The sequence below is a fragment of the Erythrolamprus reginae genome, chromosome 7, assembly GCF_031021105.1.
Source record: "Erythrolamprus reginae isolate rEryReg1 chromosome 7, rEryReg1.hap1, whole genome shotgun sequence".
NCBI classification, from domain to species: Eukaryota; Metazoa; Chordata; class Lepidosauria; order Squamata; family Dipsadidae; genus Erythrolamprus; species Erythrolamprus reginae.
This window is the reverse complement of record NC_091956.1, coordinates 40,440,801-40,459,205: the sequence shown is the minus strand read 5'-3', so window position 1 is coordinate 40,459,205 and position 18,405 is coordinate 40,440,801. Positions and strand designations below refer to the sequence as shown.

Below are 18,405 nucleotides of genomic sequence, written 5' to 3'. Positions count from 1 at the left end.
TCCGCGCGCCCAGCCCCCAGGACGGAGATCGGGCTTGCGGGGCCGGCGGATCCGCCCCCCCAGCCCCTAGGATGGAGATCGGGCAATGTATTTGCTGGCCGGCGCGCCCTCCCTTTGGCTCTGCCTCCCACCTCCGCCACGCAGCTCACCTCGTCAGCGGTCTCCACAGGGCCCCTAAGTTCTACGGTCCAGATTTTATTCCTTGTTTATGCATGATACTCTAAGAGGAGCAGGACTTTGATTGTACAGTCCCATCCAATGTTTTTAACTTCCCATCCCAATGCATAGGCCTTTCATTACTTGCAATATTAGAAACATTTTAAAAGAATAATACTAAATTATGAAATACTGGGAATTGCAGGTTGAATACTGGGATATGCAAAATGAAGTTGAATGGTTATGGAAAATGAAATCCATTATTATATAAATCATGTCTGAAGCCCTCAGAGCAATATATAAATAAATTCCTTCACCCTACTTTTCCAAAATTTTCCTTTTTTGATATTTAGATAAGAACAGATATTGTTTTTAAAATAGTGAAGTATAGCTTTCCTGTTAAAAGAACATTTCTCTCTCTTTCTCAGGACAATGACAACGTGTGGTGGGATGGCTTTGCGACAGAGTTTTTTGAAGATGATGCAACCTTAACACTTTCCTTTTGTTTGGAAGATGGACCAAAGCGATACAGTAAGGGAAAAAATATATTTTAATATTCCACTAGCTTGTGGCTGAGCTGAAATTTATCAATGATGAAGTGAGGAGATATATAAAGTTCTCCTTCTATTGTGGGTTATATAGATAATGAAACTCTTCTTCTGACCAAACTTAGAGGGCATTTATTTGGAAAGCTGAATTGGAGATTGATACAAACTTCATGGTCAGGCAGGTAATGTGAAAAGAAAGGCTTTTGGTCTATTTCTGACAGAAGTAAAAGAAAATAAAAATCTGTAAGTAGGAGAGAGTGGTCATACATTGTTTCCCAGAATATTTTCATAAACCCAACTCTGAAAAGAGAGTTTCAGTTGCAGAATTTAATATTATACTGTGTAATCTTATAGTTCTTTTGAGTCATTCTCATCCAGTTCTCAAATAATGGCAAATTGTGACTTGCTTGATGCAAAGGAAAAAGAATATCTCTGGTGCAGCTAACTATGTGAGTGTTTTTTGCTTCTGAGTAGTTCTTCTGTTAAGGTCTTTAAGAGTCAATTCAAAGACAACTCACAGTATTAAAAAAATAGGAACATTTTTGTATACTTATAAAGCCTTTGGTCTTAAAGCAGGATTCCCTTTCAGCTTGTTTGTCCATTTGACATACCTGAAGCTATTCTAGAACTACTTTTCTGTCTGGATTTCTGAAATGAAGGGAGGTCCTTAGCAGACCTTAATCATTAATTTATTATTTACTAATATGACATGATTTGTTCTTGCCTTATTATAGGCCAGCCATGTCTACTTTTGAACATTTTCCTATTATGTGGCAAAAGAAGGAAAATTATCACATATCACATAAATGATCCATGAAGTTTATTCATACAAAACAGTGTGATAGCCATCAATTTGGAGATCTTTAAAAGAAATTTGAATCTATTCCTAGAGGAAAGTATGTTGATGGCTATCAATTGTAGATTCCGGGTTGGGGTGGCATAGTTCAAAATACCAGTTTTGAGAGAACAGTGGTGGGTAAATGATATGTTTTCATCTCCTGCTTATAAATACCTAAGACACATCTGATTGTGAGAAATAGAGAAAGATTTTTGTCTTATATTTGCTAGTGTCTAGAATAATATTTATCTTATTCTTACCTACTCACTGATAACTGATCATCATTAGTGTTTATTATCATTTATCTTAAAGCATGTACATTCTGTATTTCTAGATTCCTATGAGAAAACTGAAGACAGCATGTACTCAGGTTGCTGCTGCTCAATGCCAGGTCGGTGGTAAATAAAGCTCTCCTCATCCGGGATCTGATCCTGGATGAGGAGGCCGACCTGGCTTGTATTACTGAAACCTGGCTGGGCCCGGAGGGAGGTGTCCCTCTGTCTGAAATTTGCCCAGCCGGGTTTCAGATATGGCATCAACCTCGGCCCCAGGGAAGGGGGGGAGGAGTGGCTATTATAGCCAGGGAGAGCCTTTGCCTGCGTAGACTCATTGCTCCGGAAATTGCAGGTTGCGAGTCTCTCTTGCTGAAGTTGGACTTAGGGGTTCAGGTGGGCTTATTTCTCACGTACCTGCCTCCCAGCTGCGTGTCAAAAGCCCTGCCTGTGCTACTCGAGGAGGTAGCCGGGTTGGCGGTGGAGTTCCCCGGACTCATTGTCCTGGGGGACTTCAACCTGCCGTCACTCGGCGAAACCTCTGGGCTGGCACAGGAGTTCATGGCCACCATGACAGCCATGGACCTGACTCAAGTAGTACAGGGTCCGACTCACGAGGGAGGGCACGCACCTGACATGGTATTCCTTTCCGAGCAATTGAGCAATGGTCCGAGACTAAGGGGCTTAAAAGCGTTGCCTTTGTCATGGTCAGACCATTTTCTGCTACGGCTTGACTTCCTGGCTCCAATCCTTCCCCGCAGGGAGGTGGAACCAATGAAGATGTTCCGCCCCAGACGCCTGATGGACCCAGAGGGCTTTCAGACGGCGCTTGGGGTTATTCCAGAGGCACTCGTCCACAGTTCGGCGGAGTCCCTCGCTGAGGCCTGGAACAGGGCTGCGGCAGGGGCTCTTGACCGGATTGCGCCTTTGCGACCTCTCCGCGGCGCTAGACCCCGTAGAGCCCCATGGTTCAACGAGGAGCTCCGGGTGTTGAAACGCCAAAAGAGACGTCTAGAGAAGCGATGGAGGAAGAGTAGGTCCGAATCTGATCGAACACTTGTAAGAGCTTTTATTAAGACTTACAAAGTGGCGCTCAAGGCGGCAAGATGCGCGTACCATGCCGCCTTGATTGCATCAGCGGAATCCCGCCCGGCTGCTCTGTTTAGGGTGACCCGCTCCCTTCTTAATCAGGGGGGAGTTGGGGAGCCCTTGCAGAGTAGTGCCGAGGAGTTTAACACGTTTTTCGCTGATAAAGTCGCTCAGATCCGGGCCGACCTCGACTCCAATTGTAAAACAGAGTCGACTGACAACGAGTCAGTCGAGGTGACTGGGGCACGTACTTGTCCACCTGTCTGGGAAGAGTTTGATCTGGTGACACCTGATGAAGTGGACAAGGCCATCGGAGCTGTGAGTTCTGCCACCTGCTTACTGGATCCGTGTCCCTCCTGGTTGGTCTCGGCCAGCAGGGAGGTGACACGGAGCTGGGCCCAGGAGATTACCAACGCTTCCTTGGGGAGGGGAGTTTTTCCATCACTCTATAAAGAAGCGCTTGTGCGCCCCCTCCTCAAGAAGCCCTCCCTGGACCCAGCCGTACTTAACAACTATCGTCCAGTCTCCAACCTTCCCTTTATGGGGAAGGTTGTCGAGAAGGTGGTGGCGCTCCAGCTCCAGCGGTCCTTGGAAGAAGCTGATTATCTAGGTCCCCAGCAGTCGGGTTTCAGACCCGGTTACAGCACGGAAACCGCTTTGGTCGCGTTGATGGATGATCTCTGGCGGGCCCGGGACGGGGGTTTATCCTCTGTCCTGGTGCTCCTCGATCTCTCAGCGGCTTTCGATACCATCGACCATGGTATCCTTCTGCGCCGGTTGGAGGGGCTGGGGGTGGGAGGCACTGTTCTTCAGTGGTTCTCCTCCTACCTCTCTGGCCGGTCGCAGTCGGTGTTAGTGGGGGGTCAGAGGTCGGCTCCGAGGTCTCTCCCTTGTGGGGTGCCTCAGGGGTTGGTCCTCTCCCCCTTGCTATTTAACATCTACATGAAACCGCTGGGTGAGATCATCCAAGGACATGGGGTGAGGTATCATCAATATGCCGATGATACCCAGCTTTACATCTCCACCCCATGCCCAGTCAACGAAGCGGTGGAAGTGATGTGCCGGTGCCTGGAGGCTGTTGGGGCCTGGATGGGTGTCAACAGACTCAAACTCAACCCGGATAAGACGGAGTGGCTGTGGGTTTTGCCTCCCAAGGACAATTCCATCTGTCCGTCCATTACCCTGGGGGGGGAATTATTAACCCCCTCAGATAGGGTCCGCAACTTGGGCGTCCTCCTCGATCCACAGCTCACATTAGAAAACCATCTCTCAGCTGTGGCGAGGGGGGCGTTTGCCCAGGTTCGCCTGGTGCACCAGTTGCGGCCCTATCTGGACCGGGACTCATTGCTCACAGTCACTCATGCCCTCATCACCTCGAGGTTCGACTACTGTAATGCTCTCTACATGGGGCTACCTTTGAAAAGTGTTCGGAAACTTCAGATCGTGCAGAATGCAGCTGCGAGAGCAGTCATGGGCTTACCTAGGTACGCCCATGTTTCACCATCACTCCGCAGTCTGCATTGGCTGCCGATCAATTTCCGGTCACAATTCAAAGTGTTGGTTATGACCTTTAAAGCCCTTCATGGCATCGGACCAGAATATCTCCGAGACCGCCTCCTGCCGCACGAATCCCAGCGACCGATTAGGTCCCACAGAGTGGGCCTTCTCCGGGTCCCGTCAACTAAACAATGCCGGTTGGCGGGTCCCAGGGGAAGAGCCTTCTCTGTGGCGGCGCCGGCTCTCTGGAACCAACTCCCCCCGGAGATTAGAACTGCCCCAACTCTTCCTGCCTTCCGAAAATTCCTTAAGACTCACCTTTGCCGTCAGGCATGGGGAAACTAAACATCTCCCCTGGGCATGTTAATTATACATGGTATGCTTGTGTGTGTGTTTGCTATTACATGGGGTTTTCTTAAATCGTTAAATATTTTAATTAATTGGATTGTTGTGACTGTTTTTACTTGTTGTGAGCCGCCCCGAGTCTCCGGAGAGGGGCGGCATACAAGTCCAACTAATAAATAAATAAATAAATGTATGAACATAGCTATTTCTTGCAAGATTCTAATAACCAGGACCTGCAGAGGCCACTATGGGCATAGCCCCTTGCTGAACAAGGTGAAGGTACCATGCCTTCACCTGGTCCCTGGCCACACCTTGGTGTGCAGGAGGGCTCACTGCCCCACCCGCTTCTGGTTATTGGGATAGGTGAGTCCCATGGGCATCCCCTCTCCAATTGCCCAGGCCGTTCAATACCTTAAGCTCCTGGCAAAAGGCTGCCCATCATCTTTCAAAAGATGCCCTAAAAGAGAACACACAGTTGCTACCATTGCCGATTTCTGCCCCTAACCTGCCATGGGTGTGTGTGTGTGTCAAATCTCTATTTTTGGCCCCCCAACTCCCCTCTCAGCCTGCATCAGATCCTGCAGGCACCTCTGCATGTCCCCAAGAAAAATGGCATTCCCCTTGTCTGAGAGGTGAATGCTGTGGGCTCGGTAAAGCTCAGGCCTGTCATACTTGATCTGAGGGTGCTGGACTACACAGTCATCCAACTCCAGAACTATCCTACTGATGGCTCAGTTCACTGTCCTTCTAGCTCTGTCAATGGCCCCTGGAGATACTGCATTGTACCACATGATCCTCGGAAGGATCTCTGACTAAATTACGCATGTGTCTGGCCACACACCACAAAGAACCTGAAGATCCTCACAGGCTTGACATATCACTGCCAAGCCCTTCAAAACACCAAGGTCATTGCCACTCAAGTGCAAGACCAATCACTTGAGTGCTACCACAGGGTGGCGCCTGCACAACAGGAAAGTGAGGAGCCCCTCCCAATGAAGACCTCTCTGGCCCAGCCAGACCACATTGGCCCAATAGCCCAGTGACAGCTGCATTCCAATGGCAGTCTTCACTTCATTTTGTCCAGCCCTGAAGATCATACTGTGGCCACAAAGCAGCACCGTAGGCCTCTCCCTCGGTGACACATCTAGAAGGTAGAAAATGAAGTTAGTCACAGCTGGTAGCAAGGACACCCTGTTCGGGTGACCAGATGTAAGCACTCGACCTCCAACGGCCGATGATCATGATTCTGGTATCAGCAAAACCAAAAGCAGCCACCACAGTGGCGACGCCTATCCTGAACGAATGGGTCTCATAGAGAGCGGGGTCACTTCCCACTTCTGTAATGGCCCTTGAGGTAACAGCCCAAAATTGATATTTAGTGAGCGGGGAGCCAGTGGTATGGCAGAAAAGGTACCCGCGGGCAGAGCCTCTGATAGAACAAAAGGCTGATAAAGCTGTTACCAGGCAGACTGTCTTATCCAAAGCAGGAGAGAGGCTAACGGAACCTCTGCCATAGTTCCCTCTAAGCTGAGCAGTGAGCAATCGCTCACTTAAAAATCATCACCAACTCAGAGTTTTCCAAACCTGCCCAGAAGCCGAGAGGGAAAGAGTGAGAGGGAAGGAGAGAGAGAGGAAGAGAGGAAGAGAGAGAAACAGATAGAAAAAAGAGAGGAAGGAAAAGAGAAAAAAAAAGAATGGGAGTAAGGAAGAGAGAAAGAAAATCAAAATCTAGTTTGAAACTAACTCAACTATTTAAGTGGCATTTTGATATTGATAGAGTTGCCCTATTATGAGCTCACTGTTATAGACACACAGTACAGTATTTTATTTTGAAATTCTCTGAGGCAAAACAGGGTGGGTTGTTTGTTTGTTTGTTTGTTTGGTTGGTTTGTTTACTTACTTACTTACTTACTTACTTACTTACTTACTTACTTACTTACTTATTATTCCTGTGCCGCCCAGTCCCAAAGGGACTGCCGCTCAGACACTATACTTTTCCGCCCACCCACCCCAAAAATTAGAGGGAACACTGACCTCTGCCCAGTTGGTCTGTCTTGGACCTTCTAAGGCGAAGTGTGACTCCTGGGTCTTCAAACAACAAATCCCTAATATGAAGGGATTACCCGTCAGAGTTACCCGTCACGGCGGGAGCAGGCGAGAGCCTCCTTTATCCTGAACGCGCCAAAAAATAACGTGGTAGCTGTCACATGAAAGAGGCGTGCTTCATATAAGGAATTGCACAGCGTTCCCCAGACCTCACTAATAGCCGAAAGCTGAGTAAGTCATGGGGCCGTCGCGTATACACTAAGTCACGTGGCTTCTCCCTAGACCAGCCTTCAAGCATCTTTTTAATCCTAAAGTCAGAGGAAGTATCACTGAAACCATCAGCCTTGGTGATGAACGCCAGCCCTGCCAGTTTACCTTGAAGCGTTCTCATCAATAGGCCACACTGACGTGTCAGCATGCAATATTCCATGAGATGTTCTATGGGAATGGGCCATATTTGTCCATAACTGCATTTGCTTCGGAATTCCCAGAACTCCTTACCTGATCTTTGGTAAGCCGTCTGAGTACTGGGGGCTAAGAACTGGCCCATGACCCTAGCTGCCTCGATCTTCCAAGGCTCTGCTGCCCTCCCAGGCTCCATAAGTGCTGGGTCATGTCTTCTGGTAACTCCCTTGCCCTTGGTGCCAGCATCTGGAACCTGGCCAATGGTCCACGTGACAGAGCGTCAGCCACACCATTCTCCAAACCAGGAACATGGCAGGCGAAGAATAAGGCATTAAGCACCAAGGACCGACTGACAAAGTAGCGGACCAGTCACATGACACGTTCACTCCTTGAAGAGAAAGAGTTGACCACGTGGAAATCTGCCAGGTCTTTTTCCTGAATTCCTTGCCCCATAGCTCTAAGGCAGTGATGGTGAATCTATGGCACGTGTGCCACAGGTGGCACATGGAGCCACATCTGTTGGCACATGAGTTGCTGCCCTATAGCTCAGCTCCAATGTGCATGGGTGTGCCAGCCAGCTGATTTTTGGCTTACACAGAAACTCTGGAGGGCATTTTTTGCTTACAGAGAGCCTCCGGGGGGATGGGGGAGGGTGTTTTTACCCTCCCCCGGCTCCAGGGAAGTCTTTGGAGCCTGGGAAGGGCAAAACACGAGCCTATTGGGCCCACCAGAAATTGGAAAACAGGCTGTTTCTGGCCTCCAGAGGGCCTCTGTTTTCACCCTCCCCAGGCATTGAATTATGGATGTGGGTAAGCAGATATGCATAATAGTATGTGCCCATGCTCTTTTGGCACCTGAGGAAAAAAAGGTTCACCATCATTGCTCTAAGGTTACCACTAAGGGGTAAGAATTCCAGGAATGTGAAGTTCCTCCAGACCTCAGAAACTAACCAACCAAGTGGCCACGGGGAATATCACCACCTGTCACTGAGAATGACCCCAAATCCAATAGCCCAGTGTTTCCCAACCTTTTTTGAGCCACGGCACATTATTCACATTTACAAAATCCTGGGGAACATTGAGCGGGAGGGGGGGCTAAAAAAAAGTTTCTCTCTTTCTCTCTCTCTTTTTTGCTTTCTCTATCCCCTATCTCTCTTTCTCTCTCTTTTTTTCTCTTTTTTTCTTTTTTTCTTTCTCTCTTTCTCTCCCCCTCTCTCTTTCTCTCTCTCCCTCTCTTGCTATCCCTTTCTCTTTATCTCCCCCCCTCTCTCCCTCTCTTTCTCTCTCTCCCTCTCTTGCTATCTCTTTCTCTCTTTCTCTCTCCCCTCTCCCTCTCTCTTTGTCTTTCTCCCTCTCTTGCTATCTCTTTCTCCCCCCCTCTCTCCCTCTCTCTTTCTCTCAGCAGTGGCATTGGGCAGTAGCGGTGGGGCGGCAGCAGGGTGGTCAGCTGTGAGGTGGAGCTCCGGAATGGAGGCGGCTAGACGTGTTACTTGACGCCGTACATGCTGGCGTTGCACTGGGCATGGACATAGGGCTGGAGCTTCCATCCCAGCCCAGCCAGCAGGCAAGTGCCAGCCACGCAATTCCAGCATGTCCAGCCGCCGCCGGTCGGTGCCTCCGTTCCAGAGCTCCACCTCACAGCTGTCACCCTGCCGCTGCCCCACCGCTACTGCCTGCTGTCGCTGCCGCCGCCATCACCATCCCACTGCGCGCTGCCCTCCCGCTGCTGCCGCCCTCCCACCAGGCCCCAAAGCTCACCTGCTGCCGCCGCCAGGGAAGCTCCAGCTGGGCGGGGCACTGCAGCTGCCAGAAAACTTGGAAGGCGCAAAGAAGGAAACTCAGCTTCCGGTCTTACAACTTTTTGCTCTTCGCAAAAAGTTGCGAGACCAGAAGCTGAGCTTCTTTCTTCGTGGCACACCTGACCATGTCTCGCAGCACACCAGTTGGGAAACACTGCAATAGCCCCAGTGGCATTGGACCGCAGCTGTAATTCTGCCACAAGCAAAAGCTAGCGGCGCCAAAAGGAAACCTCGTTAAAATGGTCTAAAAACATTTGCCATGTACCAGAGTCCTCCCTGGTGCCCACAGAAAGCTGCACCCAATGATGGGGCAAATGCAGACTTCTCATTGCTGTGTACAACCTACTTAAGAAACCTCACCCCGGGGCGATCACTCTACATGCAAAGTTCAATAATCCCATCACCTCCTGCAACTGTCAGAGAGTGACTTTTCGACTGTCTAAAGTTGCTAAAATCCTGTCCCGTAATTTATCTAATTTGTCTGTGGGCAGTCTACAGGGCTGCTCAATAGAATCGAGTTCAATGCCTAGAAAGGTAATCCTGGAGGCAGGGCCTTTGGTCTTCTTGGGGCCCAAAGGAACCCCCAAATACGTGCATAAGTCACCAAATGCCAACATCATGGCCTGGCATTGGCTCGTATGGGCAGGGCCCGCCACAGGAAATCATCCAGGTAGTGAATGGCAGACCTGGAACTGGTCCGCCTCCTGAGCGCCCACTCGAGGAAGGTGTTAAAGCGCTCAAAGAGAGTGCAAGACATGGAACAGCCCATAGGCAATGTCCGGTCTATATAGAAACCTCCCCTGAACAGGAAATCCTGGAGCTCGAAGTCATCCAGGTGAATAGGCAACAGCCTGAAAGCTGACATAATGTCACACTTACCCATAAGGGCTCCAATCCCACATGCTCGCACCATGGCCACAGTCACATCAAAAGAAGCATACTGTATGGAACAAGCGGCCTCGGGGATGAAATCATTCACTGATTGGCCACGTGGGAAGGACAGGTGGTGAATTAATTGAAATTCACCACTTGCCTTCTTGGGGACCACACCCAGAGGGGAAATCCTGAGGGTGAGTATGAGTGGCGACAGAAAGGGGCCCAGCACCCGACCTTCTAACACTAACACTAACTTCTATCTTCTAATGAACAATGTCTTCGCGTCCCTCAATGGATTTAAGGTTGTTGGACGCAAAGGTCTTCCCTGGAGCCAGGTTGAGTATTCTAAAACCCTCCTTAAAGCCCTGAAAATGTACAGCCGCGCTTTCTCTTGGGCGATATCCTGTCAACAGGATATCCTGATATACTGTCTGTCCAGCTTAACCGGACTGGGGCCCTTTTCCCTGAGGTGAAGGGTGTCGCTTTGCCTGAGCTGAGGTTCCCAATCCTGCATTCCTACGGAACTTAAGCTGAACTCTTCTTTAAATATTAACAGCATATTTAAAGTATAACGCCTTTCAGCTTTCAGACTTAAAGTGGTAACAAAATATTCAAGAAATTAAATTATCAGAACAGATTGATGAGTTGAATAAATAAAGTGTCCATAAGACCTTTGTACTCACAACACCTTCTCTTAATTACTGGGGGAAATGTCATTATCAGTGCTCCCCCACTCCCCTTCTTCACTCCCAGAGGCTTTGAAAAAAACCCAGAATTTTCATATTCTGGAATGACCAGGGAAGAAGGTACAATATTTGCATTATGGAGGGAGAGAGACAAGTTGTTCCATAGGGGGAGGAAGAAAGATTGCTCCCAGCTTTATCTTCCAGAAAGCAGTAATTTGCACCATGCCATCCTGTTCAATGGAGTTTGGCTGGGTAGGGCAGATATACGTCTCTAAGATACCCAGGTCCCAAGCCATAGAGGGCCTTACTTATAATAACCAGCATCTTGAATTTCACATGCAAGCAAACTAGCAATGATACAACTCTTGCAAAACAGGTGTGAATTGCCTCTAAGGATTGTTCCATTGACCAGGCAGGCCATTGCATTTTACATAGATTATAGCTTCAGTAATCTTCAGAGTAAGCCCTAGGCAGAGGTAATTGCAGCAGTCTAGCTACAAGGAAAGAGGGGCAGAAGTGACCCTCACTAGGCCTTTCTATTTGCATTTATTATCTAAAATGAATAGCCATGTTGTATATAAGTATTTAAATAAAATTAGTTTTAGTTTAGCTTTTCTTTATGAAGGGAACGGGAGTCCCAAAAGGTGCTTTTTCAAGAAGGAAGGAAGGAGGAAAGGGAAGGGAAATGGGAAGGGGGAGGGAAGGACATTTCATAATTAAATTATTGACATTTAATGCAGATTATTTAGTAAATAAAAAGGAAATTCCACTATATTTGTCAACTACCCAACTAGTGAACCCAAAATAAAGAAAAACTCTTGGAGCTTTAAATTGTCAAAAGTCAAACTTTATTAGATATAACTTTATTGGTACCGAAGAATTAAAACCAACTCTGGTTTTCCCACATAAATGCGTCTTAGTTAAACAATAGCTTCCCTTTCTGCCCACCCCTGGGTGATTACATTGTTCAATTATGAGACATCCTTCTATTATGGGAACAATCCATCTCTTTCTCAAGCACCTACAGTGGTGAGCTTGATGGTTGCCAGGCTCTCACAGTCCATGCACACATTCTCGACATTCTATTTAACTTCCCCTCCCCCAGTGGGGGGATTCAACATATTTTAATACTGGTTCTGTGGGCTTGGCTTTGTGAGTGTGGCATGGCTTGTTAGGTGTGGCTTGGTGAGCGTGGCAGGGGAAGGGTACTGCAAAATCCCCATTTCCTTCCAATCAGCTGGGACTTGGGAGGCACAGAATAGATGAGGGCTCCAGAACTGGTCAGAACCTGCTGAAACCCACCTCTGCCTCCCCATAGTTGATTGGCAATTTGAATAGTTTTAAAGTAGCAAATTGGTTAAATCTTGATAATACAGTGGTACCTCTACTTAAGAACTTAATTCGTTCCGTGACCAGGTTCTTAAGTAGAAAAGTTTGTAAGTAGAAGCAATCTTTCCCATAGGAATCAATGTAAAAGCAAATAATGTGTGCAAACCCATTAGGAAAGAATAAAAGTTCAGAATTTGGGTGGGAGGAGGAGGAAGAAGAAAAGGAGGACATTTGCTGCCGAGGGAAGAAGGTGAGGTGAGGGGAATCAAAACAATCCAAAACTTTAAGTCTTAAAAAAAAAAGAGGGACTCTGAGGCGGCAGGGAGGAGCACGCACCTCCCATACACCCAGTGCGAGGCTGCCTCCCATATACTGCTCCAGACAGAGAAACCCAGGGGGAACGGCAGCAAACTGGCCAGGCCTTCGTGCCGCTCTCAAATTTTCTGGGAAATTTTCCTAGCTCAGGTTCTTAAGTAGAAAACTGTTCTTAAGAAAAGGCAAAAAATATCTTGAACACCCAGTTCTTATCTAGAAAAGTTCTTAAGTAGAGGTGTTCTTAGGTAGAGGTACCACTGTATAATTAAATAGTTTTCCAAGGATCACAAGAGAGTTGGCTTATGTGGATCATTCTCTGTGCAGTCTCAGAGGGACAACCATCCATAGTAAATATTCATATTGATCTTTGCTCCTTCTATTAGTTTTTAAGCATCGGTATATGATTTAAAAACAAGCGTCTATAATTGCAAGTTTTTTGTGAAATAACTCTTTCCAAATGGAACCACTACAGCTGGCTGTAATGTTTTGAGCAGATTTCTCGGTTAAGTCAAAGTATCCACAGATCAAATCTATGTTGCAGTTAGTTTTTATATGCATTGCTTCACACTGTCACAGCCACTATTTTCACTTTTTTATCACACCTTGTAAAGTCCTGTACAATTAGCTGAACCACCAGTTTCTTCTCAAAAAGTCCTATCTCATTCAGACTTTTCTCCATCACCAAGTTGCTTTTATGCTTCTCTATGTTGCCTCAAGCTCTCAAGGCAAGGTGGGATAATTATTAGACAAACATATAGACTCATTCTTGTTACATTAAATGATCATCATATCTAAGTTGGATTATATCATGTCTAAAATGGATTATATAATTTAGTCATGTCATGGTGGTTCAAAATGGAAATTAGTTCATTTTTAGCTGCGTGTGTGATTTCATAAATAATGTTCTGCCGGTGTGTCCCAACCACCTGTAATTACAGGGTAATTAGTCCAGAAAAACACACACCATACGATTGAAGGAAAACCAAAAGTCTTTATCAACAGAAAAGCAGAAAAAACTCCCTTTTTAAATGTCAAAGGGATTTTATGGTACACACAAGGCACAGGTTAAATGCAATCCAATTTCTCACCCAATAACTGGGAAATGGAGTCCAAATTCCAAAGTCCAGAAAGTCCATACACAGTCTTGAAGAGTGAAACAGCAAAACCACGATCTTGATGAACTATGAATCAGATAAACTTCCACAAGGCTAAACCAGTACGCTGTTCTTTTTATCTGTAGCACTAATTACAGCAGCCTCACCCAACCACAGGTGGCCTCACTTATCTCCTGTAATAATCCTTCAGTTGTTCTCTCCTATGCATCACTACGCATGAGTGGATCTGTGATAAGTTCTTGTTCAGAATCCAGGGATGATAAGGATGATTGATCTCCTCCTGGGCTGTCTGCCAAACTCCCCCCTTCTCTGCTACTCACGCTTCCTTCATCAGAGGAGCCTTTGTCGGGAGATTCTATCAGGAGTAAAACAGGCCTGTGGCATGTGGATGTTTCCCCCACATCCACCTCCACATTTCTTGGGGCAGGAGCTGGACCAGAGCCAACCACAACATATAATATGTATGTCCATCATGTTTTCTGGCCACAATACAAACTCTAGCCTCTTTTAGGGATGTTTATCTCACCCCTCAGTCTAGGCAACAATCCTGAGATTCTCCAGTGATTTCAAAACCAAGGACTAATCAAATGGCCTTGTCAAATCTTTCAAAATCATCCAAAATCAACCAGGTGCTGCCATCTAGCAGAATAACTAAAATTTTTTTTGCAAGTACAAGTAATCTTCAGCTAACAACCACAATTGGGACCAGAATTACTATTGCTAAGCAAAGCTGCCTCAGCTCGGGAATTCTGCAGCTGGCGTCCTCTGCTCGGAGCACCTTCGCCGACCACTGCGCCCTCCCAAAGCTGCCCCTGAAGGTGGGAAACTAGGGTGGGGGCTGATGGAGCTGAACCTCATCCTGCCGGATGATCGAAGCTGCCCCGCAGGCTCCTCCACCAGCTGGATACGTTGAGGGGACACCCGCCTACTTCTCGGAAGCTGCTGCTGTACACCCTACCTCAACTGCCTGGCGGTGGGTGTTCTGGGTGTTCCTCCCGGGGTCTCTGCCAGCACTGCCCCAGCAGCGGCGGCTGTCCCCAAGGCCATCCGGCAGTCATCGGCTGGAGGCCAGCAGCTCGGCCCCAGGGATGAGTGGGGCTTGTGGCATCCAGCCGGCAGAGGAGCCCGCAGGGCAGCTTCGATCATCCGATCATTCTGCAGAGTACAAATATTTGCTCACGCACCCCTAAAATGGTTTAAATTATGAGATTCTACAAAAGAAAACAAAAATGATATTACAGTTGCTTTTTGAACACCTTCCTGGGAATTCTTTGGAGAGTCTCCAGCAGACTTACAAAGAAGTATCAATCTTCCATCACGTCCAAGGCACCTTTTCAAATTATTATTTCTGAGGCAATCGACAGTCCTGTATAGGTTTTTTAGAAATACTTCTGAAAGTTCTCTCCCCTCCCCAAAATTCCTCTTTGCGATGCTTCAGGGGAATCCCAGCAGGGGAATCCGAGCAGCGCAAAAACGGGTGCTTCCCTGGCAACGGAAGTCCGGAGGTGGGGTTTCCCAGTGAGGGGAGCCTCAGCGAAATCGCAGCATCACAGTAACACAGAAGTCCGGAGATGGGGTTTCGAGGACTTCCATGTTTTTGCGATGCTGCAATTTCGCTGAGGCTCCCCTTGCTGGGAAACCCCACCTCCGGACTTCTGTTGCCAACGAAGCACCCGTTTTTGCACTGCTGGGATTCCCCTGCTGGGATTCCCCTGCTGGGATTCCCCTGCAGCATCACAAAAACATGGAAGTCCGGAGGTGGGGTTTCCCATGGAGGGGAGCCTCAGGAATCCCAGCAGTGCATAAACGGGCACTTTTGCTGGCAAAAGGGGTGAGTTTTGGGCTTGCATGCATTAATAGCTTTTTCCATTGATTCCTATGGGAAACATTGTTTCATCTTAAAACTTTTCACCTTACAAACCTCATCCTGGAACCTACTCTGCTGTTCTGATCAAAAACACACCCTAATCTTCTGTTCCCGGGTCTATTTGACCTGGACCACAAATTGTTTATTTTAGGTACTTATATTTGATCTTTATGAAAGCTTTTTTCACTTGGAAACAAGTTTGAACATTTCTGCATACATTGAAATGAAAATTGAAATGAAAAAATTAATGCTTATTGGTTTATTTTGCTGATAAAATGCGTGCCCCCTCCGTTTTTGTGACTTCTTTTTCAATTTATGGATAGTTTTGCTTGCAAAATGCGTTCTATTTTACTAAAGTTGGTGTGGGATTGGTAGCTTGAACATTTCTGTACATAATGATATGAAAATTGAACTGAAAAAATTGATGCTTGTTTGTTTACTTTGCACATAAATGTCTTTCCTCCCCCCACCGTTTTCAATTATTTCAATTTATATAAAAATTATGCTGTTAATTTCAAAATTACATACTTGTTTTTAGTAAAATGGATTTATTTCATAAAATTAGTTGTCTGGCTATCATGTGCTTGCTTTTCAAAAGGATATTCCAAATATTTCTAGCCAAATATATATAAAAAGTGAAAATAATTACGTTCATAAATGTTCAAATTAGTTTCCCAGTGAAAAAAGTTTTCAAAAAAACCAAATTCAAGTACCTAAAAAAATTCTTTTTGGTCTGGGTCGTATACGACCAGAAACAGACTCAACATGATTTTTTTTTTTGCCCAGAAAAAAGTTAGCCCCCACCTGCCATTCCCCCAAAATATTTATGATGATCAGCAATGTTAAATTGAGTAAATGAATGCCTAAGATATTAAAAAATATTTCGGATTTGGAGCCTAAAAAAAAGGTAAAGTGAAAATGGTTGCAAGCAGCCGGGGAGGGGAGGCCTTATTTCTGATTTTAAAAAACCAATAAGCATCATTTCTTTCAGTTCATTTATATTTTTGTTATGTTCAGAAATGTTCAAACTACTAATTCCACACCAACTTTAGTAAAATTGAACGCATGTTGCAAGTTAAACTATATATAAATTGAAAAACAGTTCACAAATAAAGGGGGGGTCTGCCTTTTATGATCAAAATAAACCAATAAGCATAATTTTTTTCAGTTCAATTTTCATATCATTGTGTGCAGAAATGTCCAGACTACTTTCCAAGTGAAAAAGGTTTTCAAATTGACCACATGTAAGCACTTCAAATGAAGAATTTTCGATCCAGGTCAGGGTGACCCGGGAACAGAACTCTAGGGACTATTTTTTTTAGCAGGAAAGAAGACCCCACCCCCCAAAAAAATTCTCATAGAGAGAACCCCTGAAATGATGCAAAGCCATGAAATTTCAAGTTTCAGATATGCAGGGAAATTTTTTTACAGGGTCTCAAACTTTGATTTTGAGTCTCACAGACCCGAACAGAACAGCAGGGTTAAGTTCGTAAGATGAGGTATCACTGTACATATCCAATACCCTGTGATAATATTCAATCATTCATTCCATTCTCAGCATTCATATTCATTCCCTATCACCTAATCACATTCAACATTCATATTCCTCCCCCATCCGGGACCATAAAAATAACCCACCCAGAATAAAAACTGTATATAAACCCACCCAATTCAATTTGCATTAAAACCCATCTAATATTTTACCCTCCGCATCTCTATCCTTGTGGTGTCTAATAATAGTGTTAAATTTGCCCATATCATATCGATCTGGGACCAGGACCTATGTGTGCAGGAGTAAAACGTGTACAGTTTGGACTTTAGGTTCAATTTCTGCCATGTCTTGGAGATCAAATTCATTAACCATATCAATATATGGGGTTGGTACAGATCATCGCATTACAGAATCAACCCGCAGCCCCCGTCCAACCACATTCAACCAAGGACAAAGATTTATTTAGCTAAGCCATCTGTTTTTACAGGGGCAAGAGATCAAGTTGCTTCATTTATTTATCAATGTCAAAAAAATTTAATTCATCTCCAGAGGATTTTGCTAGAGATGCCATGAAAGTCTCTTTCATTATAAGCCTGTGCAAAGGTGTTGCATTTGAGTGGGCAATGCCTTTCTTAGCACCTCAGGACCCAATCCTGCAAAATTATGCTGCTTTTCACCAGAGGTTTGAACAAGAATTTGAAGATCCCATATGCATGCCAAACACTTGTTCAGTTGCGCCAATTGCACATGGGCAACAAGACTATCTCTGAGTATATCTCTGACTTCCAGAAACTAGTCACACCCCTGAATTGGAACGAGGAAGCCCTTATGCAACTGTTCCAAGATGGCCTGAAACCCAAAATTGTGAATGAGATGGATGTGCCATCCAACTCCCAACATGTTAAATGAACTCTGCCAGACCTGTTTGACCATCAACACTAATTTGTTATCTGCCCAGAACCGTGTCACCAGATACGAAAGCCAGTTTGGCGAGAAAACCAGACCAGTGCCAGCTCCACGCCAAAGATTTCAAAACAACGGTTTCAACTCTGTGCCAAGACGTCCCTTCCAGATGCCAACAGACACTGGAAACCAATTAGCTGTCATCTCTCGAGACGAACCAATGGATCTAGGTACGGCTAGACCTCGCCTGAGTGAAGCCGAGAAAGTCAAATGTCGAGCAGAAGGCATATGCATGCATTGTGGAGAGGCTGGACACCTTCTACCTACTTGCCCTCAGAGAAGACGTTTCACTCCCACTTCTACTCCAATCTCGAACAGCGGGCCCGCGTTTCAGGTCCAAGCTACCTTGCCGGGAAACGACTAGAGCCCGGCCTAAAACAAACCTTAAGCTGGGCGGGCACCAAACCGAATTTCAATGCTACGACAGATGAACCGAGACCTTCAAGACACTTGACCTTAGCCACTAAGATAAACTTTTAAAACCCACCCAAAACCCTCCCTGCTACTGCCTTAGTGAATTCCGGAGCCACCACCAACTTTATGGATGAGACCTTCGCTCGTTTTCATGCCATACCATTGTGCCCAGTCACACCTCCTATTATTGTCGAAACTATCGACGGCCGCGTTTTCTTGTCCAGACCAATCAAATTTCAGATCCAACCACTTATCTTAACCATTGAACACCACGAATAACCTATTCAATTTTATGTCACCAATGGCCTGCAATTTCCTATAGTCCTTGGCATAGCATGGCTCAGAACCCACGTT

At 46.1% G+C, this 18,405-nt stretch overlaps 1 protein-coding gene across 4 annotated transcripts in view; it reads left to right on the top strand.

The window, feature by feature from the left end:
• LDB2 (LIM domain binding 2) overlaps window positions 1-18,405 on the top strand; it is a 266,234-nt gene that overhangs the window by 18,281 nt on the left and 229,548 nt on the right. For all 4 annotated transcript variants that reach the window (XM_070757375.1, XM_070757373.1, XM_070757374.1 and 1 more), the window contains exon 2: window positions 585-687. In XM_070757375.1, the coding sequence (XP_070613476.1) occupies window positions 585-687 (103 nt within the window). The remainder of the gene's footprint in view (window positions 1-584; window positions 688-18,405) is intronic.